Consider the following 27,071-nt stretch of genomic DNA (forward strand, 5'->3'; position numbering starts at 1 on the left):
CTGAAGAGTGAGTTCAGATGCAAGAGACCAAGGGTGTCTCCAGGATGGAGGAGGTTGTGAATTATCCTTGCTGGGCTTGCTGCCCCATGCTGAGAGGGTCACCGACTGTTTTGAGATGGTTAGCACTCACTGGGCTGAAAAGTACACAGAGAAACCTGGACTGTTCTCTCTCAGAAAGTTTAGTCTGTTTGCATAATTTGCCTGATCCCATGCCCTCTGGAAGCCTAGAAATCCAGAAGCTGATTTGGCTTATCTAAAAATAATCAAAATTGCCCAAAAAATAGCGGGTTCCCTGTCACTAGGGGTGTGTAGGTACTTGATTTGAAACCACCTTGTGGGAAGAGAACTCAAGCAAGAAAAGGAGGTGGTCCTAACTTCAGATTCTGGGAGCAACTGAGAAGAGGGAAGTGTTGGCCACTGGAGATCCTCCGGTTTCTTCCCCCTGATTTCTGGATTCTTCTTTCCCTGGCTTTCTCATTGTTCCAAATGTAAGCCTACTTAGCAGCAGCTCTTGATCCCATGGGTCCCACAAGGGTCAGGCCCATGTGGAAAAGATAAGTAATTCTCACTGCTTCCTTGGCTACCCACTCACCCAAGAGGGGGTCTTGGCATTCCTGTGTCTCCTTCTCTGGCTACTAGGTATGGAACTATGGGAAGTCACTCACCCTCGGCGTCTAGCTGCGCTTAGGTGGTTCTGGTCCTCCTACTTCAGCTGCTTGCTGATGATTCTGGGAAGTTGAGCCTCAGACTTGTGGTACAGGGCCATAACTCAGGTGCCCTAAACCTTAGAGCTTTAGGTATTAGGGACTCCAAAGGGTCTTCTTTTTAAAAAATGATTTATTTAACTTTATTTTATGTGCATGAAGGTATCAGAATCCCCTAGAACTGGAGTTAGAGACAGCTGTGAACTGCCATGTGGGTGTTGGGAATTAAACCCAGTGCTCTTAACTGCTAAGCTATCTCTCCAGTCTCCAGGGCTTCCTCTTGAATTATTAGGCAACCATCAAAAGGCATGAGTAATGGACAAGGTTCAAGTTTCTATGTATTGGGCTCCCAAAGGAAGACAGTGTCATGCAAAGAGGCTGGAAGTGGAAGGACAGTCTGAATGGACATCTGAATAGAAGCCAGCTAGACACCCAAGCTTAGTATCTCTTTCCAGGGACCTAATCACTCCTGCTGGACCAGGCCTCTGGAAAAATATTTCCATTAAACTAGAGATACTGAACCTCAGGCTTGTTAGCTTTGGCCTCTGAGTTCTCGGTTTCTGGCTGGGAGATACAGTCCCTTGAGGTCCCAGATTGTCTCCTGTTCCCTGGATCCAGGCTGAAGGCAGAAACTTAGGACAGGAAGTGAATCGGGTGCAGCCTGGGAGAGGATGCTTTGCAAAATCTCCTGGCTTCCCTCCCCATCCTGCCCCCCACATGGTCTTGGAGGTGTGTCTATAATCCCATTGCTCAGGGAGCAGAAGCAGAAAGACTGACATGAGTATGAGTCTCTGGCTTTATTTAGTGAGATCTTGGAAGGAGCGAACAAAGGGCTGAAGATATGGAGGAGGGCACGCCAAGCGTGCACAAAGCTCGGGTTTCATTCCAAACACCACACCAGTAACCCCAGCACTTGGCATGTGGAGGCAGGAGGATTCGAGGCCTCTCTCAGCTACCTATTTCCCTTGAGGTCAACCTAGTCTACATAAGAACCCATCCCACAAAATGAACAACAGGGACTAGAGAGATGGCCCCATGGGTAAGAATGCTTCTTGCTCTTCCACAGGATCTGAATTCAAATTCCCAGAACTAGAATCAGGTGGCTCAGAAACACCTGTAACTGCAGCTCCAACTTCTGGCCTCCTCGGGCAACTGCGCTCACAAGTGTAGATGCACACACAGACACGGCTATACATAATTTAAAATTACAAAAGCAAATCCTAAAACAATAGCAACAAAAAGGCATTGGAGTGCAAATGGCCTACATCGGAGGCCAGGACTGAAAGTCTGTGATTCTGTCCCCTGCCCCACAGGTTGCCTCCAGAGTCAGGACACCAGCTAGGCTATTCTCTTGTCCAGGGCGCTGTGCTGAGACAGGGTGTGGTGAAGAGTGGGGTCTTGAGCCTGGATTGGATTTCTCTTCCAAACCGGACATTCCAGTTTGAGTTCGGCTTGTTCCCAGCACTCAGCTGGTCCATCGCCAGCCGTGGACAGCCCCTACGCCTCAGCTCCCTGAGTGAACTGCTCCAGGAGGGAGGAAGGACAGGCAGCATGGGCCAGAGATGACCAGGGGGTTGAGAGGGTTGATGCAGGTGGATGTCACGCTAACACTGACGGGGCACCAAGGGGGCAAACTCGACCCCAAGGGTGGGGCCTGGGACTTGGGTTACATTGCCTGGGTTCAAGTTCCACATTAACCGTGGGTCCCAGGTGTCCTGGCACACAGTGGTACTCATTAACTAAAGCCCTTCTGGAATGCCAGCCCTTTTCAGAAATGAGAGGTGTGTTAGGCTGTGTTAGCCCTCACTGGCCTCCCAGGCTTCCTGTTTTTGTCTAAACAGCTCATTGAGGGTGGAAGGGAATCAAAGCATGCCCGCCCCCCCCCCCCCCCCGGGTTTCTGCTGAGACATGTGATCTTACCCATCAGTCACTTCCCAGTGACCTCAGGAGCTGTCTAGCACTGATGGCCCCTCACCCCACCATACAGGATTGAGGAAGTAATGAATCTTCTTTGGACAGGGTCTGTCAGCAGCCTGAGGCCTGGGAGATTGGCTGGCAGAACTGGGGCATAGAAGGCTGGAGTCCTCATCCCCCTCCCCTGCCACTGGTTTGAGTCCACAGAGATCTCAGCCTCGGTGCCCATTAAGGGGCATCTGCCCTGTGGTCCATTCTGGGTGCCGGACCTTCCACCTTATCAGCTCCACCCAGCTGTTTAATCTCAGTGTTAAGGAAGCTGTTGTTGCTATGGAGACCAAGTGGATGACTCCAGCGGGGGTTGGGGGGGGGACTGTGGGGCTGGGCTGCCTCCCAGCTGATGCTCTTCAGACCAGGAGTGGAAGGGGAGTGTTAAGGAGCCCCTTCCATTCTGCCTGAGGGAGTCCAGGAAATGACTTCAACCATCCCTGTCCTCAGTGACACTTCCACTTGGGTACTTTAGGCTCGAAGCCCCTTGAGTTGTTAAGATGGTGCTTAGAGAAACAGCGTGATGCCGTCCTGGTGTTCAGCTCCTGAAGCCGAGGCTCGGGAGAGCACATTACTCATTCATGCATTTTGTTCAGTCAGCGTCTACAGAGAGTATGCCTTCTGGGTTGAGGGCCCGACAGTGACAGGCAAGCAGGTGGGAAGACAAGCCGGATGGTTGCTCTGAGCTCTGGAGGTCCTGCTTGAGTGTTTTTCCTTGAGAGAAGAACCAAAGTTACTCGGTTAAGGTGGGATGGGGGAAGAGAACTGATCCAGGCTCAAGACCCCGCTCTCAATCACGCCCTGTCTCAGCGCAGCGCCCTGGACAAGAGAATAGCCTAGCTGGTGTCCTGACTCTGGAGGCAACCTGTGGGGGAGGGGGCATAGTCACAGACTTTCAGTCCTGGCCTCCAATGTAGGCCGTTTGCAAGCCAATGCTTTTTTGTTGCTATTGTTTTAGGATTTGCTTTTATAATTCTCCGTTATGTATAGGTGTGTCTGTGTATACATCTGCGCTTGGGAGAGCGGTTGCCCGAGGAGACCAGAGGTCGGATCCCCCATAACTGGAGTTACAGGTGTAACTCTAGGCAGGGAGGAGCATCACGGTCCATCAAAGCTGTTCTTTAGCAAACCTGTCCTCAGGGAGCCCATATTCTAGTAGGAGAAGGTAGAAAATTCATAACTGAAAACAATTCACTTGTCTCTAATGAGAGAAGGCGTTAAGGGGCTACGGAGAAAACAGAACAGGTGAGGGAGGCTTGCAGGGTTAAGGAGCGGGCTAGGGAGGCCGCAGTTCTAATTAGGAAGCCAAGATGAACTTTCATGAGACAGTATAAAATGGAAGCAAAGCCTGCAGTCAGTGACGGATGGCCAGGTCCCAGGGCAGGGTCCTAGGGCAGGCTGAGGCAAGAAGGTCAGACGAGGTCAGACTAGGAGGAAGCTGGTAGTGGTTTTGTGGGCTGTGTGACATTTCCTAATTTTTCCTTAAATGCTAGTTAAAAAAAAAAAAGGCAAAGCAAAGCAGTGCAACGGCCGTGGGGTCTGATGGGCATGAGATCTGATGGGCGTGTGGGATCTGATTGGCGTGGGATCTGGCTCAGGCTTCCAATAGATCTTTCCCTGTTGTACTAGTAAAGAAAATGAAAGGACAAGAGGCTGAGTCAGAAGCAGGAAACCAGAAGGAGGGCTCTGGAAATAATCCAGGCAGGAGAGTAGAGAATGAAGAAGCCAGATTCTAGAGTGATGGAGTAAGGTAGGTTGAGGTTTCCTGTCTAAGGGTAAGGATGGTGAAATAGAGCATGACCACAGAGTTGTGTTTAATCTTTGTGTGCACAAGAGGTGGCTGCTTTTGTTTGAGACAGGGCCTTGCTGGTAGCCTAGGATGGGCATGCTGTGGAGCTAGGATAGTACGTGTGTGTCACTACACCTGACTTCCCACCTGCTCTTTTGGACAGAGTGGATAGGGTTTGCTGATCTTGCTGATTGACTTAGGACAGGCGGTGGTGGCGCATGCCTTTAATCCCAGCACTCAGGAGGCAGAGGCAGGAGGATCTCTGTGAGTTTGAGGCCAGCCTGGTTTACAAGAGCCAGGGCATGCATCAAAGCTACACAGAGACACCCTGTTTCAAAAAACCCAAATAAATAAATAAATAAATGGAAGAAGAAGCGAGACAAGGACAAAACTGGGTTGCCTAGGATGATTTGGTCCTGAAGGGAGGGGGGAGGGAGAAGGAGAGATCTGGAGGGATGGAGAGAGGAAGGAAGACACTGCCTGTCGCCAAGGTAGGCAGGCAGCAGAAGGGGTCTCCCAGTTCTGGACCTGTGATGTCTGGGATGTGCCATAGATCTCCTAGCAATAGCTGTGGGGGAATAATCTGAGATTCAGGAATGAGCAGGTGCCTACTGTCTCCAAGGAGACTGTGCCCAATCAGAACACATCTTCCACAAGGAGAGGCACCCAGATAGGACCTTCGCAGGCTCAGAGTAACCATCCGATTCTTATTCCCCAAGGGTACTTGGTTGTGGCTATACTGTTAGTGTTTATGCAATGAAATATGTCCCCAAGTAGCTTGTTGTCCTGAAGTGTGACCAGGTAACAGTTAGGCATTTCCATTTTGCCATTCATCACTCCTTCAGGGAAGGTGGCTATGGGTCTGTCATTACTTGTTTCTGGAAAGTGGAGCTCAGAGGGTTTCGGGAACCTGCCACCATTACATGACTCGAAAGTGGCAGAACTGAGCATAGTGTTACATCTCTATAATGATGACACATGGTAGGTGAAGGCAGCAGGATCAAGGGTTCAAAGCCAGCCTAGTGAGTTCAAGGGTTACACAAAAACTTGCCTCAGACAAGCAAACTGATGGAGCTGTATACATCTACAGCACCAGGACTGTGTCCTCTGAACCAAGCGTACCTGCCAAGCATACTGTGGACCCCTACATAGGCTCTCTCACCCAACACTCCCTTGTTTAACAGCTTCTGGTCTGCTCCAAGGCAACTGTCCCCATGGTGGAAGTGGGATGGGGGTGGTGCAGCATATGAAGAAAACAAGAGGAGAGCATGGAGTACTCCCTAAATGTCTGCAAAGCTCAGGGAAAAAGGTGTCTTATGGTCTAAGAGTCCAAGAATGGCTTTGGAGAAACTGTCACATTGCATGCCCCAAAGCCAGGATATTTGTCCTGGCTCCACCAAGTCAGCTGTCCCTGAAGTTGTTGCCAAAGTCAATGGCAAACTAAACCAAGCATCATCCCTGTTACATACTTCAGAAACTGGCTTTAAGCTCTCCACAGGACAATGACCCTGTGAGGACAGGCGTAAAATGCTGGAAAAGCTTTGGGGTGTAAGACTGTAAGACAATTCTGAAGCCATTTCTGACAACTCTGAATCCTCTCAGCCTCTGTGCCATAGTGCTTTCCCTCTTCCCCTGGAAACCAAGGACCTAACAGCTACACATGCTTGTACTCAGTTCTTGAAGAATTATCCATATACGTATGTTTTGATTCGGTCCCCTGGGAAACAGGGTCAAAATGACCTCTTACCTCATCTGATCTGGCAACAGCTCTCCAGTCAATTATTGGTAATAGCCCTTTCAAATAAGCCAATCAAAATAGTCAAAGAACAACCCCCCTTGCTTCTGTGGCCCCTTTAAAAGTAGACTGTACCAGCTATTCGAGGTCTCTCAGCTTCCCAAATGCTGAGGGACCCTGTCATGACAGAATTAATAAAATCCTCATGCTTTTGCATCGGCTGTGGTGTGTGAGATGGTCTCTGGGGTGATTCCTCCTCGGTGTTTGGACGCTAGAGTCCAACAGTATAGCCTAGTGGTAGAGTACTTTGCTTGCTTGAGTAAGATGCAATGCCCCCAAAATGGGGAAGACTCTTTCAACATATAGAGTTGGTTTTGTTTTGTTTTTTTGTTTGGTTGTTTGTTTTTTGAGACAGGGTTTCTCTGTGGTTTTGGAGCCTGTCCTGGAACTAGCTCTTGTAGACCAGGCTGGTCTCGAACTCACAGAGATCCGCCTGCCTCTGTCTCCCAAGTGCTGGGATTAAAGGCGTGCGCCACCATGGACCGACCGGCTTAGAGTTGTTTTTTTTGCTTTTGTTTTGTTTCTGTTGTTGTTGTCTTGGTGGGGGATGGGGAGCATGCCATGGTGCCTGTGTGGAGGTCAGGGGACAACTTTGAGAAGTTGGTTCTCTTCTTCCGCCATGTGTGTTCTGAGGAAATGAACTTTGGTTGTGAGGCTTGGTGGTAAGTGCTCTTATCTGCTGAGTCAACTCCTCCCTCCCTCAGCATGTAGTTTTGGAAGCTTCATACGTACGGAACTGAAAGAAGGTGCCTGTTTTCATATCTACACACAGCCGTTAGAGGAAGGGCATTTGCTTGCTTGAAGCCAGACATAACGCACAAAGCAGGTTTTCTTCTGGGTTACCAACCAGCTCCCAAATCATGACACAGAGACTTACTGTTAGTTATGAATGCTCAACCTTATCTTAGGCTTGTCCCACTAGCTCTTATAACTTTATTTAACTTGTTTCTCTTTATCTACATTTTGCCTTGGGGCTTTTTACCTTTTATCCCGTATGTCCTACTCCATGTCTAGCTGGCTGGTGGCTACTTGGCTGGCGGCAACCTGGCTGGCTGGATCCTGGCATTTCTTTCTCCCTCACTCTCTCTTTGTCTTCTCTCTCAGGGCCTAGATTCTTCCTCCTCCTCCTCCTCCTCCTCCTCCTCCTCCTCTTCCTCCTCCTCCTCCTCCTCCTCCTTCTCCTCCTCCTCTTCCTATTTATTCCCTCTGCATGCCAGCCCTGCCTATCCCTCTACTGCCTTGCTTTTGGCCATTAGTTTATTATTAGACCAATAGGGTGCCTTAGGCAAGTAAGGTAAAACAGCAACATAGCTTTACATAATTAAACAAATACAGCGTAAACAAGTGTAAACATCTTCACATAGTTAAGAATGCAACATACACAAATCTTTGCCTAGTAAAAGTAATATTCCACAACTATTGTGTGAGCATGTATGCATGTGAGTGTATTTGTGTGTATGTGTGTGCATGTGTGTGCATGAGTGTACCACAGAGCATATGAGACAGGGTCTCTTGTTTGCAGCAGCATATACCAGGCTAGCTGGCTCATAAATTTTGGAGGATTCTGTCTCCACCACCATTACAGATGTGGCTTCTGTGCCCCTCCCCCCTTTTGTGGATTCTGGAACTTGAACTCTGATCCTCAGGTCTGTGAGGCAAGTGCTTTATCAATCGAGCCATCTCCCCAAACCCCAATAGATACCTTTTAAAAGATATGAGATACCTCATAACCGCAGGGCAGTGGTGGCACACGCCTTTAATCCCAGCACTCGGGAGGCAGAGGCAGGCGGATCTCTGTGAGTTCGAGGCCAGCCTGGTCTACAAGAGCTAGCTCCAAGACAGGCTCCAAAGCTACAGAGAAACCCTGTCTCGAAAAACCAAAAACCAAAAAAAAAAAAAAAAACAAAAAACCAAAAAACAAAAACCTCATCACCTGGATTGGAGTTAGGGCACTCTACTTAGCATGTTTGGCTCAATCTCCAGGACCAGAAACAAAGACAAAAGTCACAGCTGGGATGCCGAGAGGGTTAGTATAGAATGTGTGGTCCAGAGCTCCGCTTTTCTCAGTTAGGCGCTGCCTGGAGACAGGTTGGGTCTGTTCTCAATTGAATGTTCGCACTGTGGAACACAGAGAATTGAAGGTGGGCCCTCCAGAATAATATACCACAGCACTGTGTCCTCTGAACAAACCACAGGCACCATACAACTTCATTTATGGGAAGATCCAAGCTGGGCAGAAGCATCCATTGCATGAGAGGTTAGAATGGGTTCTCTGCGTTGAACAGTGGTGGGGAGGACCTCAGGGCCTCTTCCTGCCGCCAGTGTTATAACTCTTGATGTGGGTGCTGTTTACAAAGCTGAATGCACCTGTGTGAAAAGAAAAATCATGGGAGTTTCTATTTCAGGGATACGTGTGCTTTTCTATAGCTCCGTCCCACTTGACTTTTTAAAAAATGCTTTTAAAATAGGAGTTGGCAGAAATGGCAGGATATGCCAGTAATTCCAGCACTTGGGAGGTGGAGACAGAATGATCAGGAATTTAAGGCCACCCTGGGTTACAAGAGACCCTACCTCAAAAAAAAAAAGGAAAGAAAGTAAGTAAGTAAGTAAGTCTGGGGAAGGATGGAGGGAGAAAAGGGAAATGAAAAGTAAGCCAGGGCCAGACTATGTCTGCCTTCTCCCCTTCCTAGGCTCCCTGATCAGGCCAAGTATTAGATCCAGCTCCGTGATTGACAAGGCAGGAACTCAGCAGGAGTGTGTGCATATTTGACTTACACAGTCTGAATGAAAACATAAAATGGGTCAGACATGGTGGACACATGTATGATCCCAGCTCATGGGAGTCTTAGACCAGGAGGACCATGAGTTTGAGGTCAGCCTGAACTTCATAGTGAAACCTTCTCTCAAAAAACCCTACATAACCGCTGGGCATTGGTGGTGCACACCTTTAATCCCAGTACTCAGGAGGCAGAGGCAGGTGGATCTCTGTGAATTCAAGGCCAGCCTGGTCTAGAGTCAATTCCAGGACAGCCAAAACTGTTAACACATACATACACACACACACACACACACACACACACACACACACACACACACACACAAAATCCTGTCTTGAAAACAAACAAACAAACAAAATCCTATAGCTTGAACTATACTCAGAGGTAGGGCACTTGCCTAGCATGTGCAAGCCCCTGGGTTTAATTTCCTAATACGGAAGAAAGGAAAGAAAGATGGGAGAAGGGAGCTATAAAGAACAAATGAATTCTGCTGCATCCTCTATAGGGTTTTGGAATGTAACATGTATGTACCACAACCCCAGTCCCCCGACATGAACACCACATACACATGGCTTGAGAGAGGCTCATGTCCAGTCTACAGGCTGCCAGGCTGCTATGTCTGCAGCACTGGACTTTCTCCAAAGCATCCTCCAAGGCAGGAAAGCTGCTCCAAGAAGTGACATTCCCAACAAGTGCTGATCCTAGATAAGAATGGATGCTCAGGAAGGAAGAGGCAACTCCTGAGCCTTCCCAACTGATCACTCGCTCACTCGCTCGCTGCTGCTCCCTGGAGGCACTGGGATGTGCAGAGTTGGAATAAGAGAGGCCAGGCAGAGCAGGCTGGGGTGCAGAGGAGTGAAGGGAGCAGGAGGTTGGAAGGGAATCCTGCAGCAGTACCCAGGGCATCAGAGAGTAGGGGGATACCCAGAGAGGATTAGGGGGGAGACAGGCTAATGGAAGCAGGGTGTAGTAGCCGTTCATAGACAGGTGGGTGGAGAACCCAGACCCCTGCAAAGTTCCTTAGATAATCCAAGGTCAGCTGGGGGTATTAAACACCATAATAAGGTATTTAGACTTTATCTTCTAGGTAATAGGGAGCCACTGAAGGTTTAGAAGGAATGTATCATATAATCTTCTTTGTTAATTCTTTCATTTCAATATATAAATACCTATATAAATATGTATTATATATGTGCACATATAAATTGCTTGTTCTTTTTGATGCAGTACCTTACTATATAGTTCAGGGTGATTTGAACTTACCAGATAACCCAAGTTGACCTTGAACTCTTGGCAATCCTCCTGCCTTAGCCTTCTGAGTGCTAGAATTACAGGCATACATTACTATGTCTGGCTTCGGTCCTTCAATAAATATTGAATATAATTTACCTTAAACATGTTAAAGATTGATTTATTTTGCTTTTGCATGTATTAGTGTTTTGACTGCATCTATGCGTGTGCACCGCGCGCACATGTGTGCTCACCCTCGGAGGTTAGAAGAACTGGTGGCAGAGTTCCAGAAGGTTGTGAGCCACCATGCGGGTGTCGGGAACCAAACCCCAGTCTTCTACAAGAACAGGCGCTCTTAACCCCTGAGCCACCCCTCCAAACTCCTCACCTAAATTATTTAAACTACTTTTTTGGGGGCATCTACTATGTGTTTGGTACAATAAATTAAATAAAAGTGGTTTACTTCAATGATACTGTATGTTAATGAGAAAGGATGAAAGATAATGCGATAAATGAATAAATTATATGCCGTGTTAGGGGATAGGTGCAGCCGAAAAGGTGGAAGGGGATTGGGATGTTCGGAGTCTGGTGAAGGTGATAGGTGATATTATTATACAAGGGGGTCATGATGGGCCTCATGGAAAGTGAAAGACTTAACCATGTAAGGGAGGAACACTCTGGAAAGAGAAGATGGTATGTGCAAAGATCCTGAGGCAGGAATGAGCCAGAGTGTGCAAAAGAGCCGCTGGCTACCTTTAGGCCAGGAACTGTTTTAGGAGAAACAGAACTAGAAATCAGGTTACCGGGACGTAGTTCAGGCTACAGGATATGTGGAATAGAGGTTCCTAGTTAAGAACCGGACACAGCATGGGTAACTGAGGTGCAATAGGCTAGAGAGATAAGCCCAAAAGCCACTGGTACCTAACTAGCCTGGAACTAGAGAGCAAAAGAGATCAGCAGAAGGCAAGCCCAAATAGAGAAGAGAAAGGACTGAGTGCCCACACTCTCACACCAAGAGAAGGAGCCAGCGAAGGGATTCCATGGCCCTGTAGGAAGCGGAGAGCCAGCACCCACATCCTTGAGGTACCAGAAGGAAAGAGAGCAGAGCCCCTTGGCAGGCGCTCTGGAAACAGTAAGAGGTGGTGTGATGGCCAGAAGGCAGGAGAGGGACCCGGTGACAGTGCTTGAGGAGGGCGTATTATCATCCCGGCCTCAACCCTGATGGAGCCAAGGCCCAGAGAGGTGAGAGGCAAATCTCCTTGCCTGAGATCACACAGCTTAAAAGAGGCGAGAGCCAGAGTCACACACCAGCCTATCAAGCAAACTGTTCAGCAAGAGTCCGATACCCTGGTGCATCGGGGACCTAGACGCATGGTGGTGGCTTTGATGGAGACACGTGGAATCAGTAAGACAGCTGTTCCTTTCAGGAAGCAAGCAAGTTTGGGGCAAATGGTGTTGGACATGAGGTGACTGAGGACAGATGGGGATATCATCTGAGAGGCGAGGGGGCGTGGCCACATAGGCCTAGGAGACCAGAGCTATTGGCTCAGCTTTGGAGTTCCTGAGTGAAATCTGTGAACAACGATGCAACAACCCAGGGGCTGAGGCTGTGTGCACAGAGTTCATTGGGAGAAAGAAAAGGCCGGTAAGGAATGCTGCTTGCCAGGCGTGGGGAGACCAGGAAAGAGCCATTGCCAAGAGGCGAGCATAAGCAAGCGAGAGAATGGCTGAAGTCATTTCCCATGCAGAGTCTGGCAAAGCTCAGGGACTGAGTGGCTGCAGGAGGCTGGGGAGGAGCAGGGCTGGAGGAGCGAATATAAGGACAACTGAGACACCCAACTTGCTTCTCCATCTCCTTTCAAAGCCAGGCCCGTGCTAGTCACCCCTAGAGAGACCCACTTCCTCTCCCCCTCCTCCTTTCTCCTTTTACATGTATGTGCACATGCATGTGTTCATATGTGTGCAGGCCTACATACGCGTGTGTGTGTGCATGCAAGCCAGAGGACAACCTGAAATGTCATTCCTCAGACAGTTCCTGCAGTGCTGTTTCTTCGGTAACATCCACCTTTTTCTGAGATAGGATCTCTTAGTGGCCTAAAATTCACCAAATCGGCCTTTCTTCACCTCCCAGTCCTGGAGTCATAAGCACAGGCCACTATACCTGGTTTAAAAAATAAAAACAAAGCTGGTCAGTGGTAGCACACACCTTGATGATCCCAGCACTCAGGAGGCAGAAGCAGGCAGATCTCTGTGAGTTCGAGGCCAGCCTGATCTACAGAGCAAATTCCCAGAGAAATATGTCTTGAAAACAAGCAATCAAACAAACAACAACAAGAAAAGAAAAACAAAGACCACTGAGCTCCCCTTGACCTATGATAGCTCCACCCCAATCTGTAGGGCTTTCTTGTCTCGTTTGAAAATAGTGAAGCAGCCAAGCCTTCAGAGTCACGCACGTGTGAGAGAAACTTCCAATTCCAGTAACAGAAAACAAATCTGCTTCAGGAAAAGCGGATTTATGTGCATCTGTGACTTGCATACAAATTAAATGATAGTTGGAAGGTGGGCGGTATATCCTCAGGCAACACTTGTCTCTAGGTGGATGGAATGGTGGGCGGGTGTCTCATTATTTGTTTGTATTCTGGGGGCTTTTTGTGAAGAACATCTAATGCTTTGGGAGAAGAGGGAAAGATGAGTCCATTAGCCACCTTGGAGGGAGTGATCTGAATACAAAGCGTTTGTGAATGAATGTGTTACCGCATCACCGTCTAAGAAGTGTGAGAGAGCTGTGGCAAGAGAGTGACTGGCCACGCTGAGCTGCTTGCAGGATCTAAAACACAGACCTCCCAGGCTACACCCAGGGCTCTCCCTCTGAATAGAGACAGTTGCTTACCTTTCCCTTTGTAATCTGCAAAGGCCTCTGCCCCTCCCTTTTGTTCTGTGAGTCTCACGTCACTCATTAAGGTACAGAGGGCAGAGGATGGCCACCCCATCTTTTCCTCTGTGATGTGTGTATTCGTTAGCACTTGTCTTCACACAGGAGGGTGTGCTTTCAGAGATCCAAGGTTGATGGTTATCTCCACTCATTATTTTATTACATTTATTTATTTGGAAGGGTGTGTGGAAGTGTCACAATGCAAGTGTGAAGGTCAGGGAACAATTTACAGGGAGTTGGTTCTCTCTTTCCCCTGTGCTTCTGGGGATGGGCTCAGTTTATAAGTCTTGGTTGGCGACTGGTGCCCTTGCTGAACCATCTGGCTGGTCCTCTACCTTTGTTTTTTTTTTTTTTTTTTAAACAGAGTCTCTCAGTGAACTGGAGTGTCATCAATTGTGCTAGACTGTCTGGCCAGTAAATTTTAGGGATCCACCTGTCCCCTCACAAAAACACTGGGTTACCAGTGTGGACCACCATGCTGGGTTGGTTTTAAAACAGAAAGAAAGAAACTTGGATTCTAGGAATCCAAGGTTTCCATGCTGATGCAAAAAAGTCATCCACCTAACCTTGCCACCTAAGGACCCGGCAAGCTCTCTCCTTGCCTAGGAGTGTTCTGGAGAGGGAGGTTTGTTTTTTATTTTGGGTTTTTTTTTTTTAATTCATCTTGAAAAAAATAGGGGAAAGATTAAGAACATTGAAAGACACCGTTAGCCTGGGAAGGTGGAAGGCAAGGAGACATCAGTGACCTTGCAGGATAATGGAAATACCGTGTCTTTATGGTGGCAATGGCTTTGAGGAGTTACACAACTGTCAAACTCACTGGCTTGTACACTTTAAATGGGTGCAGTTTATATTGCGCTTAAATTATCCCTCAGTTAGGAAGAGTATGAGGAAGCGAGGCAGCCTCGGGCTCCTGGGAGTTCACACTAGGTCACTCCTGCTCACCTATCCACGGGCATGCTCAGTCTCCTGCCCTCGCCTATCCTCCACCCCATGCCCACCTCCTAGGTCCAGCCACCTCCCTGAGGGACAGCTGTGCCTGCAGGAAGTCATCGCTACGCTAAGCCGTTCTGTCTCTGTTTGTTCCCCAGGACTCCAACCTGTCTATATATACTGATACTCCGGACCTCACACCCTGTTTCCAGAACTCCCTGCTGGCCTGGATCCCCTGCATCTATCTGTGGGCTGCCCTGCCCTGCTACCTGTTCTACCTGAGGCACAACAAGAATGGCTACATCGTCCTCACCCGCTTGTCCAGGATCAAGACGGTCAGGGGCCCCGAGTTGCCTTCTGAGTGGGGAGACCTAAAGGATTCTGATAAACCCCTTGTCCCTCACTGATAACTAAACCAGTGTTCCCAGCCTGCCCCTGCCACTGCCCCTTCCCCAGTTATGGCTCATAGAAGCTTACTAACAGGGTCTGCAGCCCTTCCCTGTTTTGAAAGTTGTAGAATGTCCAAACAACAGAACTTCCCGCCCACCCACCCTAGACGCTCTGAGTAGGCAGATCTGATAGCTTTATGATGGCTGCATGAGCAGGGACCCCTCCCCGGCAGGGACTGGCACTGCCCTTTAGAATGGAGACTCCAACCTGTGCCCTGTCTGCAGGCCCTAGGCGTTCTGCTGTGGTGTGTCTCCTGGGTGGACCTCTTCTATTCCTTCCATGGCCTACTCTCCGGCTCAGCTCCTGCTCCTGTCTTGTTTGTCACACCCTTGGTGGTGGGGATCACCATGGTTAGTGTGGGGCCCAGGAAACTGTGGGGAGGTCTCCCGTGGGGGGTGGTGTATGCTGAGACCGTGGGCCCTGAGGAGGAGGGTGGGCACATGGCAGTGGTCAGAGGGTAAAATGACTGCCAAACATCTGGCCACACCAGAGGGGGTGAGAGCAGGCCCAGATGTGTGTGCTTGGGCCAAGCCTTCCCTGCCCTTCCTGTGCAGTTGCTGGCCACACTGTTGATCCAGTATGAGCGGCTCCGTGGGGTGCAGTCTTCAGGGGTGCTCATTATCTTCTGGCTACTGTGTGTGATCTGTGCCATCATCCCCTTCCGTTCCAAGATCCTCTCAGCCGTGGCAGAGGTAAGAGGGTCAGACCTTCCAGGTCTAGCCCTGCTCAGGAGCGCGTTGGCAAGGCTCAAGGTCACTGTAGAGTCTAGGCTTCCCCACAATCCCAGGATTTCCTCTCTTCAGCACCTTTCATGCCCTTCCTCCACCTACTACGTCTCCGCTCGGTGGCAGGAAGTGGGAGATCTGAGCCGTGCAGGGAAATAGGTCAGAGATCCCACCATAGCTGTGTGCTCCTGGGAATACTGGGGTAGGGGAAGGAGAGGACAGTTTTGAAACTGCCATTCCCAAGGTCAGTATCTAATGGGGATGCCAATGTCTGTCACGAGGACGTGTGTAGGTGTGCATGAAGTCCCGTTCCTTTGTTATGTTTTTTCTTACATGCTGGGGGGGGGGGGCTTTGCTCTATGATGGTGGGTAGGACGGAGCCCTGACAGTCAGGTGCCCCCCGCCCCCGTCTCCCTCTCTCAGGAGGGTACAGGCAAGGAGTCAGCTGCTGATTTGTATGTCAGCACAATGCCTGGCTCAAGGCAGGTCCTCACCATGTCCCCACACCCGACATCACAACACTTCCCTGCCACTCAGCATCCTGGGGTGCTCCGGAGGAACCTGACACCCCAGGATGTTACCCTGCAGGCCAGCCTTCCCAAAGGCTTTTGTGGTCCCTCTCCCTCTCCCCCAGGGTAAGATCTTGGATCCCTTACGCTTCACCACTTTCTACATCTACTTCGCCCTGGTGCTCTGCGCCCTCATCCTGTCCTGCTTCAAGGATAAGCCGCCATTGTTCTCCACAGAGAACATTGACCCTGTGAGTTTGCCTGCCTTGGGGGGTGGGAGGGCTTCACAGTTTGTACCTCAGCCCAAAGGATACCAGCAGTCCCATCCCCCCCCCCACATCTCACCCACAGTGGGGATGCCACTTCCACAGCAGCAGCCCCATCCCCCCCATCTCACCCACAGTGGGGAATGCCACTTCCACAGCTTGTGAACAGGCTGAGAGCATGGATGGCCTCCCTGCCTCTCCTGGGTGTTGAGATGCTGGGCAACACTCCTGATCCTTTTGTACCCTCCTCTCTCCTTCTAGAATCCTTGCCCAGAGGCCAGTGCTGGCTTTCTCTCCCGTCTCTCTTTCTGGTGGTTCACAAAGTGAGTGGGCTCTTGCTTTAGCTTAGAACCCAGGAGGGAGAAGTGAACTCCAGGAATCAGCCAACTGATTCCCCTCTCTGCCACCCCAATAACTGGATGCGCAGACCAGGGTGGGCAAAACTGGCTATTTGGGCTGGGGGTTGAGTGTGGCCACTGAGCCTGAAGGGGTCTAGCTCTCATCCCTACAGGCCATCCCTGCGTCTGGCAGGCCACAGGGACAGGCGCAGCGGGCTGGAAGGAAACCATAATTAGCTCTGAGCGCTTCCATTTGGGATAAGCTTCCAGCTTGTCATCTCTTTGGCTGCCCCTCAGAGCGGCTGGAGCAGGATAATTGTGTCTGTGACCTGGGTGACAATTCATTAACCGCACGCACCTGAGGCTGGCCTGAACCCCTCCCGCCTTGTACACATACACTCAGGCCTGGCCAGTGTGGGTTTCATCACCAGGGCCTTAGACAGATAGAGCATATGGGGACATATAGGACAGAGGCAGAGAGAGGCGCAAGTCAGGAGGGGAGAGGCAGCCTGCTACCTGTAACATGTTCACTATGGCAGTGACTATGGGTGCTGCAATTTAGAGGGAGATCCCTCGACCTTAGGCACTAGTCTTCTAAATTCTGACCCTGTGTGGGGATTCCTCCTCCCTCCTCCAGGTTGGCCATCCTTGGCTACCGCCGTCCTCTGGAGGAGCGCGACCTCTGGACTCTGAATGAGGAGGACTGCTCTCACAAGTTGGTCCAGCGGCTGTTGGAAGCATGGCAAAAGCAGCAAGCAGCAAGGTGAGGCCTCCCTGTGCTGTAGCTCTCCAGCTTAACTTCTCAGTGCCCTGACCCTCTGCTCCCCAGTCCCTTTGGTGTTGCTCAAACATCTGGGACGCATAGCAGGAGTGGGGAGAACAGCAAGCAGAGGGGATGTCTCTGCAGCCTTAGGATGCTGCAGCTGGGAGCAAGGCCTGGGTGGGATCCGTCCTCCCAGGTTTGGCTGAGGACAAGAGGATGCTGACGCTTGGGTACCATTCAGTGTATCCTAGGCACAGCTCTTAGCATATAGAGTACCTCATTCACTTTCTCAGCAGCCAAACAGTGTTCGTGCTATGGTTCCCTTGATTCCGAGAGGGCACTGAAGCTTAGAGATTTAAAGATACAGCCAAGGTCTCCCCACTGATGCTGACAGAGCAATAATCCACACCCAACTGGTCCAGAGGCCCTAATCAGATCTCTGTTCTACTGTGTCTGATTTTAATCAGAAATTGTAAGGGTTTTCCTAGTGAGGGTGGGGCCAGCCCTCTCAGTACAGCCTCTCTTGTCTGGAGACAGTCTGGATGAGCCAGCCTGAGGCTGAGGGCCTTTGACTTGGCAGCCTCCCAGCCAGGACCCACAGCCAAGACCTTTTCCCTCTTGCCCACAACCCAGTGTATTGAAGTCAATGTTTGGTCAGCCCAGAGTAACCGGTGGTCTTTAGCTGTTGGTGGAACAAGGAAAGGACTTGGCTAGCAGTATTGTGGCTTCCCTGCCATGGAGCATCTGAAGAAGCCTCTGGAACCCCCAGTTGCCTGCTGTACTCCCTCTCTGTTCCCCAACACCATCTCTATCCCCTCCCTGTTCAGCTGCTCAAGCCTAAGCCTTCTGATGTACCTGGTCTGATCTCTCCTGTCTTAGTGTCCTTGCGAAAGCCAGCTCTGGGAGGCAGGAAGAAAGCCAGTGACTTCTCTGAGCTGGGTACCCAGTGCTTTCAGCAAGCACCCCTGGCACCTGGAGACAGTCGTCTGGGAAATTGTGTTGTCTAGTCCCCTTCCAGTTCTGAAAGCCAAGAAACGGCTACTGCTGCCTCCTCTTCTTCATCTTCCTCCTCATCTTTTTTCCTTCTCCCTGCCTAGCCTAGACTGTCAGGCTCCTAGCGTCCTGGAACCATTTCCACCCACTGTTGTTTATTCCCCAAACAGGCCCCAGGCTGCAGCGGTTGAGCAGAAGATCCCTGGAGAGGATGAAGTCCTACTGAAGGCCCGACCCAAGTCCCAGAAGCCCTCCTTTCTGTGGGCTCTGGTGAGAACCTTCACCTCCAGCCTGCTCATGGGTGTCGGCTTCAAGCTGATCCAGGACCTGCTCTCCTTCATCAACCCGCAGCTGCTCAGGTCTCACTACGCTCCCTCTTGCTGCGGCCCTCTCCTGGGCGGAGGAGGGGTGGCTGGCTGCCCTAGAGCAGGAACCAAAGAGGTTTCTCTGCTTTCTGGGTGACCCTTGGTCCATGGTATTGACTCTGTACCTCGATTTCCCACTCCACATAATCTACACATATCATGTGCCCGTCAGGAGGAAGTGTCCCCCTTGAACCTTGTTCAGGAGTCCTCTGGGGGAAGTACCTGCATTTCCCTTTCTACAAATACAAAGGCAGACACGCAGGTGAAGCACACAGCTGGTATGGCAAGGCAGATGTGAGTCCGGGGCTCTCAAGTCCAACCATAGAGCTCTTTCCACTTCTGCCAGCCTCTGCCATCTGTCACAGGAGAGGTTTGGACTGGAGGGAGCTCTCTCCGATGACAGGGTGAGATACGGAACTGAGCCCAGCATCGATTCCCCTCTTTGCGCCGCACATCCATTAATTCAACTAACATTCTTAGATTTGCAAATTAATGAAGGTAGTCTTAGGGTCTTGTGGAAGAAGCCGAAGGTAATTCAGGAAGATTACAGTAGGTCACAGGGCCTGAGAAAAGCCTGGGGAGTCCAGGAAGTCAGCCTGCCAGCTTAGAGAACAAATGCTGGCTCAAAAGGTTATCAAAAGAAGTAAGAGAAGGAGGAGGGGAAGGTGCAGCCAGGTGAGTCACAAAGGGTTGGGGCAGTATTGACTGGAGAAAGCTACAGGAGGGTGGGGCAGGGATGGGGAGAGAGAGAGGAAGTTGGGGGAGGGATATCGTGTTTACCTTTCCAAAGGCTGACCCAGCCTGAGTGTGGGAGGGGTAGGGCAGAGTAGCAAGATGCAGTTAGGCCAAGCAGGTCAGAGGGCAGCAAAAGCGAGGTGTGGAGCAAGGATCCAGAAGACATTCTGTCAAATCAGCAGGTTCTGTCCTATGCCCCTGGGGGCTCATGGCTCTTTCCCTGATTAGTGATTTCGGAGAAGAAAGAGGCTTAGGTACAGAGCTAAGTGATGGCCAGCTGGACCCTCCAAGAGATGCCTCTTAGTGGGGGTCCAGGGGCCCATATCTGGGATTCAGCTCTCCTAGAAAATCTAAGAGGTTGAGGCCGGAGCTTCTAATGCAGCCAGTGCTGTCTCCTCGTCTGTCAGTAGGGCCTTGGCAGACCTAAAAGACAAGAAGAGAGTACTGGCCGGATTAGAGGGCCAGAGCTGGGGACACAAGATGAACAGAGAGTACGTCTCAGAGAAAGAGATTCTTCCAGTACACGAAAATCACTCGCAAACTTGGTCCCAAGAAGGCATGAAGTTAGTTAGCAGCTTTGCCATGACTGGAGCCTGGGGCAGAGGGGAAGAGTCATTTCATTGCAGCGGAGAGTGTCTGCAATGAACTCAAAGACTCAAAATGTGCTGCAAAGACACATGTGTAGTTTACAGCGCTGTTCTGACAAGTTACCATTGTGTGGGCAACTTGAAACAATAGAAATTATTCCTTCAGTTCTGCCCCACTGTCCAAAATCAGGGCATGGTGACAGGATTGGTGAGTTTTTTCTTGTTGTTGCTGTTGCTATTGTTTTGGTTTTTCAAAACAGGGTTTCTCTACGTAGCCCTGGCTGTCCTGGAACTTGCCCTGTAGACTAGGCTGGCCTTGAATTCACAGAGATCTGCCTGCCTCTGCCTCCTGAGTGCTGGGATTAAAAATGTGCACCACTACAGATAGATCAGTCTTTTTTTTTTTTTTTAAGATTAAGTCTTGCTACAGGGCTCAAACTAGCCTTGACAGAAGGTCTCCTGCTTCAGGCTTTTGATTCAGACATTGTCTCCACGCCCCATTTCAGGCTGGTTTGTTTTGTTCTGTTTGTTTGTTTGTTTGTTTTTTCAAAAAAGTGGGTGTTTCTCCTGGGCCTGTCTTGGTTTGTCAGCAGTCCTTGGTTTTCCTGACATGAAAATTCATCACTCAGATCCCTGCATTTATCACATGCCTCTCTGTCTCTGTCTCTGGGTTTGTGCACGCACATGCACTTGAGTGTGTGCAAATCTCCTATTCTTCTGAAAACGAAAAACTAAAGTCCCTGAATTAGGACCCACTCTACTCCAGTATGACTTCATCTCGACTGATTATAGCTACAAAGACTCTACAGCCACATCAGGTCACATTCATAGGAACCAGAGGGTCAAGACACAATTCAGCCCCCAGGAGAACAACAGGCTTGACTCTGATGGTGCTGGAGGAAGTTGCAAGAGGTAGAGAGAAAGTTTGTCCAATGCACGATGAACACTTGATCATGTTGCTTAGTGAAGGCACAGTGCTACCAGAAGAGGTGACAATATTGAATATCACACAACCATGGGATCCAGTCTTCCTGCTGGGGAAAGATCCAGTAGGAAGATTGGATCCTGGGCTCAGGGAGACAGAGTAGGGCTTGGAAAGCCAAAACAACTCCTCTTATAAGATGAAAACAGAGGACGAGCTTGGGGACACTTGGAAGTGTTGGGGTGTCAGGGAATTCTCAATGGGCAGTTCAGTGGGAAGATAAGGGGCTGCTGAGAATGGCAAGGAGTGGGATAGGCCAGGAGGTAAGAGAAGAAAGATGGAGAGAGTCACAGGACAGGTGGACAAGCACCCCAACAAAGGACAGCATATAACAGTGGGGGCCAAGTGTGGGGAAGATCTGTGGAATGAAAATTCTTGTGGCCCTGTTATGGGGTCTAAAACCCCCAGCATCCAAGAAGGATGAGTAGGAAGGTCTAACCCAGTGGTTCTCAACCTTCCTTGTGCTGTGACCCTTTAATATAGTTCCTCATGTTGTGGTGACCCACAACCATAGAATTACTTTCATTGCTACTTAGTAACTGTAGTTTTGCTACTGTTAGGACTTGTAATGTAAATATTTTTTGGAGTTAGAAGTTTGGCAAAGGGGTCACGACCCATAGGTTGAGAGCTGCTGCGGTAGCCAGTGAAAATGTGCCTCTTCTGCCTACCGTGGCATTCAAGGAGGAGACGGCCAGCAGGCAAGGCTGACGATAAGAGCTGTTTTGTTGGGGACAGGCTGAAGAGCACACTGGTCTCATACCTGCTCTCCTCCTGACAGCATCCTCATCAGGTTTATTTCTGACCCCACGGCCCCTTCTTGGTGGGGCTTCCTGCTGGCCGGGCTGATGTTCGTGAGCTCCATGATGCAGACGCTGATCTTACACCAATATTACCACAGCATCTTTGTGATGGCCTTGAGGCTACGGACGGCGATCATAGGTGTCATCTACAGGAAGGTCAGCCAGAGCGGGACGCACGCTGGGAGAGGTCAATTCTGGGCTGCTTGGGAGAGGCTCATAGGCTCGGTCCACCTTTTGCTCTTCATCTGTAGGCTCTGGTCATCACCAACTCAGTCAAACGTGAGTCCACTGTGGGAGAAATGGTCAACCTCATGTCAGTGGATGCTCAGCGCTTCATGGATGTTTCTCCCTTCATCAACCTGCTGTGGTCAGCTCCTTTGCAGGTCATCTTGGCTATATACTTCCTCTGGCAGGTAACTCTTGAGCCTTGTCCTCTGTCTCCTTCCTCTGACAACATCTATCTGTGCTGATAGATGAGCTGTGTCATGCCCAAGAAACCACCCCTAGGTACCAGAGAACTTGGTCACTCATTCTTCCTATCCTAGGTGGTGTTTCATCCCTCAAAAGCCAGGGACAAGGGGGTACCCGGAGGCAGGGTGGACGTGGCTGTCGTTATCACTGTTGGTCTGTTTGTATTGTCTTCCCTGTGCATCCACAAAGCCTCCTCTGTCACCGTCTCCTTCTCCACCCTGCCTTCTCCTTTCCTCCTTTTTCGTCAACTTTGCAGTCCTGGGATTGAACCCAGAGCCTTGTGTCTATCAGCACACACTCTGCTACTAACACCTCTGCCCTTTGAATTTTATTATTTCAAGATGGGTCTCTCTAAGTTGCTTAAGGCTGATCTTGAAATCACCTTGTAACCCAGGCAGGCTTCAAACCATCTAAGAAGTAGAATCCCAGACCTGTGCCAGAGCGGCCAGGTTGGGCAACCCTCTCTGTGCACCACGGATCAACTGTGCTCATCCTCTGATAGCTGGCTGCTTCTGCTGATGTGCTTGTGGCTGTCTGTCTCCTTCATGACTGATGTCTTTTTGCCTTTTGCCTGTCATGTCTCACGTTAGCCAGGGTCTGCTGAGCTCTGTCTACAGACCTTGGTTATCTGTAAGTTCATCTGTCTGACCTGACCCTCCACGTGTGTGCCTCCTCAGATCCTGGGTCCATCAGTTCTGGCTGGAGTGGCTGTCATTGTCTTGCTGATCCCACTCAACGGAGCTGTGTCCATGAAGATGAGGAGCTACCAGGTGGGTGCTCCTAAGGCACCTGCATTACATGGGAACACCAGTCGGGGGATGGCACTAGGGCCAGTGTTCATCTTCTGTTCTCAGGACCTCTCCACTCCCTGTACTGCATGTGAATGGCCACAGCCCCTGTACAAACCTTAACTCCTCCATCCCTATCACTGTAGTGACAGTCTTACTTCACAGCAGAAAGACCAAGGCCCAGAGTAACTATGGCAGTCCAGAGACAGGTAGAGCAAGGACTCAAGCATGTTCTTACTTCATGGTGCTAACGTGTTGGTAACCAAACAATGACTTATCCGTCTGTAAATGATTGCTGAAGTTTTCAGAAGCTCCCTCTACACACAGAATAAATGGCAAACTACCTCAGACCACTGTCTTAGTCAGTGTTCTATTGCTGTGATGAGACACCATGACCAAGTCAACTCTTATCAAAGAAAGCGTTTAATTGAGGACTTCCTTATAGTGTCAGAGGTTCAGTCTGTTATCAGCATGATGGGGAGCGTCATAGCAGCAGGCATGGCAGACACGGTGCTGGAGAAGTAGTTGAGAGCTTTATTCTCATCCAAAGGAAGAGATGGCTTCAGCACGGGCTTCTGAAACCTCAAAACCCACCCCAGCTGACATACTTTTTCAAACAACACCACACCTCCTAATCCTTCTAATCCTTTCCAATGGTGCCACACCCTGGTGACGAAGCATTCAGTATATAAGCCACTCTCAGCCACTCCAACCACACTCCAAGCTCCCTTGGACCTTGCATGACTCCGTTTCTATTTCTCGTGGGATGGCCACATTCCAGACATGCTGGCTTTTCCTTTCTATAAGAACCAAACTCGGTGTATACCTCTACATGCACTCTTCCTTCTTTCTGGAATATTCCTCGCTCTCCTTGCCTCTTTAACACCTTCCCTTCCTTTACCTCTCAGCAGAGACATCACTTCCTTCAGACAAGCACCTTGATTACACCAAGGTCTTTCCCCTGCCCCTACCTTTCTCTCCCCTTGCTGCAGCCTGTTCTTTCCCTTTGGAGCACACAGTGATTTAGAATTAAGCATCTATTTTGGTAATTACTTTACTGTTTGTTTGTTTTGAGACAGAGCCTCTCTATGTAGTCCTGGAACTCACTATGTAGATCAGGCTGGCCTTGAACTCATAAAAATCCACCTGCCTCTGCTTCCCAAGTGCTGGGATTAAAAGGCATGTGCCACCATGCCCGGCCTGGCATTTGCAATTTATTGCCAGCTTCATACATCAGACTGTCGGTTGCATGATGGCCTGGGCCACATCCGAATTGTTCATTATGATCTCCTCCATTTGGCACACGGCTTGACACACAGGCTCTCAGCACACAAGCTCCAAGTGGACAAACCACTGTGGTATGCCAGGCCTTTGATTAGGATCAGAGTGAACAGAAAAACAAACAATTCCTGCCCCCTGGGAAGCACATAGTCTGACTGGGGACATTGTGTAAAGGGCTAGGGGTGGGAAGGGAAGGCAAGGGCAAAGGATGTTACCTGGTGAGGTTGATGGTGTTGACACTGAAGATGGAGCTGAGCCATCTTTCCAGCCCCGGAGCTGTACTTCTGAGTCCGACGACACAGGCTGTGGGGGACAGGGGTCTGGGCCTTTGAGGTGGGCTGGGGAAGCCCCTCAAGAAAACTGCAATGGCTATAGTCGATGAGATGGTTTGGGAGGTGTGATCCTGGTGGGCAGGAGGTCCGGGGGCAGTGGGGAGGGTATACCACTGATCCTTTCGGCACAGGTACAGCAAATGAAGTTCAAGGACTCTCGCATCAAACTGATGAACGAGATACTGAATGGCATCAAAGTGCTGAAGCTGTATGCGTGGGAGCCCAGTTTCTTGGAGCAGATAGAAGGCATCCGGCAGAGCGAGCTTCATCTGCTGCGCAAGGGTGCCTACCTGCAGGCTGTCTCCACCTTCATCTGGGTCTGCACCCCCTTCCTGGTGAGGCTCTCCACTGCTATGGGGTACCTGGCTGTTACTAGGCCAGCCCAAGTCTTGAGGTTCCCTGGTGCCTAACAGACTCCACCGTGACACTGGTTCCCATCTTGTCCAGGTGACCCTGATCACCCTTGGAGTGTACGTGTGTGTGGATGAGAACAATGTGCTGGACGCAGAGAAGGCCTTTGTGTCCTTGTCCTTGTTCAACATCTTAAAGATCCCCCTCAACATGCTGCCTCAGTTAATCAGTGGCCTGACCCAGGTAAGCCAGGGCAAGTAGGGTGTCTGCTGGACTTAGGATATGGGGGAAAGCCAGGCAGGGGTCACTTAGTATCAACGGGAAATCAAATGGTGAGAGTTCCTGGGGTCAGGGAAAGCCGTGGAGGTTGTGGATGGTTTGGAGTCGCGGGGCCTGAGCTCCTTACACAGCCTCCTTGTAGCGCTCTGGACCTTATCTTTAGGCAGTGGGAGCCTTGTAAGACTTGGTTATAGGAGGGGCTCCAGCATTAGTGAGTAGGTCCTTATGCTTATCCCTAGAAGTTGGGCACCCATAGAGCAATGGTCAGGCTAACCCACACCCTCCCGCAGGCCAGCGTGTCTCTGAAACGAATCCAGGATTTCCTGAACCAAGATGAACTTGACCCCCAGTGTGTGGAAAGAAAGACCATCTCCCCAGGTCCCCAGTACCCTTAATCCAGAGCAATCCTGCTCCAAACTTTCTAAGACTCCTCCTGTGACCCCTCTTCTCTGAATTCTACAGTCCCTCCCCAATCCATCTCCCTCCTTAGCCCCTCCCCTAGTCCATCTCCCTCCTTTACCCCTCCCCCAGGCTCCTCATGCCCCTCCCTCTGTCCAGGCTGGGGATCCCCTCCTTTGCCCAGCCTCCTCCCAGGCCTCCCTGCAGTCTTCCAAGACCCCTAACCCTGTGCATCTTGGTCCTCCCAGGCTATGCCATCACCGTGCACAATGGCACCTTCACATGGGCCCAAGACCTGCCGCCTGCCCTACACAGGTACCACCAGCTTCTCTCCCTCACTTGCTATCCATGCCGTGTGGACAGAAGATCAGATCAAATGTGGTCCCTTCTCTTCTTGTCTCTGTCTTTGACAGGGAATGCCAGAAGAACCTGCTTTTGACAGGGTGGTGTCAGTGAGGGAGGAGGTCTTGGGTCTGCAGGTGGAAGGCTTGGACCAAACCCAAATCTCCCCACTGACCACTCCTCCTTGCTTTCAGCCTAAATATTCAAATCCCAAAGGGGTCGCTGGTGGCTGTGGTGGGCCCTGTGGGCTGTGGGAAGTCTTCGCTGGTGTCTGCCTTACTTGGAGAGATGGAGAAGTTGGAAGGCACAGTGTCTGTGAAGGTGAGATGGGCGGAGGGCTTCCGGGAAGGCGTAAAGTCTGGGCGGCCTCAGACAAACCCTAAGGCAGCCTCTCCGCTGGCCAGGGGTCGGTGGCTTATGTACCCCAGCAGGCCTGGATCCAGAACTGCACGCTTCAGGAAAACGTGCTATTTGGTCAACCCATGAGACCCAAGCGCTACCAGCAGGCTCTGGAGACCTGTGCCCTGCTGGCTGACCTGGATGTGCTTCCTGGTGGGGACCAGACAGAGATTGGAGAGAAGGTACAGAGCCACCTCCTCAGCCCCGACGAGCCAGCTCACGCAGTTGCTAGCTTGAGCCCAACCCCAGATTCCCATACTCACTTGCAAGTTCGTGTCCCATCATGTCCAGCTCTGTGCCAGGAAACAGCTCTATTGCAGGGAGAGTGACTCATGAACAGACAGGGACCAGAGAATGCCCCAGGGTCACGACAAAGGCCTATGCAGGGTGGAAAAAGAACAGTAGGCGGGGATAGAAAGGTCTCTATAAGGAGAAGCATCACTCTTGAGCTGACACTTTTTCTTTTAGTAATTTATTTGAATTCATTTTATGTGCATTGGTGTGAAGGTGTCAGATCCCCTGGAACTGGACAGTTGTGAGCTTCCGTGTGGGTGCTGGGAATTGATCCCGGGTCCTCTGGAAGAGCAGCTAGTGCTCTTAACAGATGAGCCATCTCTCCAACCCCTTGAGCTGACTCTTGATGACTGAAAAAGAGGAGCTCATCATTCACTGATGCAGCCACCAGGTTTTTATTAAGCATCTGCCAGGGACTATGACATGGTAGTAAATGCAGCGGGAGAAAAATGTCTGGTGTTGTACACCTTACATTCCAGCAGAGAAAAGAAAAACAAAAA

At 50.3% G+C, this 27,071-nt stretch overlaps 1 protein-coding gene across 2 annotated transcripts in view; it reads left to right on the forward strand.

Annotated features, from left to right (window-relative positions):
• The window catches only part of Abcc3 (ATP binding cassette subfamily C member 3), a 51,505-nt gene that overhangs the window by 3,967 nt on the left and 20,467 nt on the right, over positions 1-27,071 (forward strand). The window contains exons 2-17 of one of the 2 annotated variants that reach the window (XM_075991075.1): positions 14,281-14,457; positions 14,797-14,922; positions 15,127-15,264; positions 15,932-16,057; positions 16,334-16,395; positions 17,048-17,173; positions 18,337-18,525; positions 21,614-21,791; positions 21,887-22,048; positions 22,784-22,876; positions 24,639-24,842; positions 24,955-25,101; positions 25,428-25,515; positions 25,785-25,851; positions 26,073-26,199; positions 26,283-26,459. In XM_075991075.1, coding sequence (XP_075847190.1) covers positions 14,281-14,457; positions 14,797-14,922; positions 15,127-15,264; positions 15,932-16,057; positions 16,334-16,395; positions 17,048-17,173; positions 18,337-18,525; positions 21,614-21,791; positions 21,887-22,048; positions 22,784-22,876; positions 24,639-24,842; positions 24,955-25,101; positions 25,428-25,515; positions 25,785-25,851; positions 26,073-26,199; positions 26,283-26,459 — 2,187 coding nt within the window. The remainder of the gene's footprint in view (positions 1-14,280; positions 14,458-14,796; positions 14,923-15,126; positions 15,265-15,931; positions 16,058-16,333; positions 16,396-17,047; positions 17,174-18,336; positions 18,526-21,613; positions 21,792-21,886; positions 22,049-22,783; positions 22,877-24,638; positions 24,843-24,954; positions 25,102-25,427; positions 25,516-25,784; positions 25,852-26,072; positions 26,200-26,282; positions 26,460-27,071) is intronic. The other variant, XM_075991074.1, reaches the window with a different exon arrangement.

This window comes from Microtus pennsylvanicus, chromosome 11 (assembly GCF_037038515.1).
Source record: "Microtus pennsylvanicus isolate mMicPen1 chromosome 11, mMicPen1.hap1, whole genome shotgun sequence".
In the NCBI taxonomy this organism is placed as follows: domain Eukaryota; kingdom Metazoa; phylum Chordata; class Mammalia; order Rodentia; family Cricetidae; genus Microtus; species Microtus pennsylvanicus.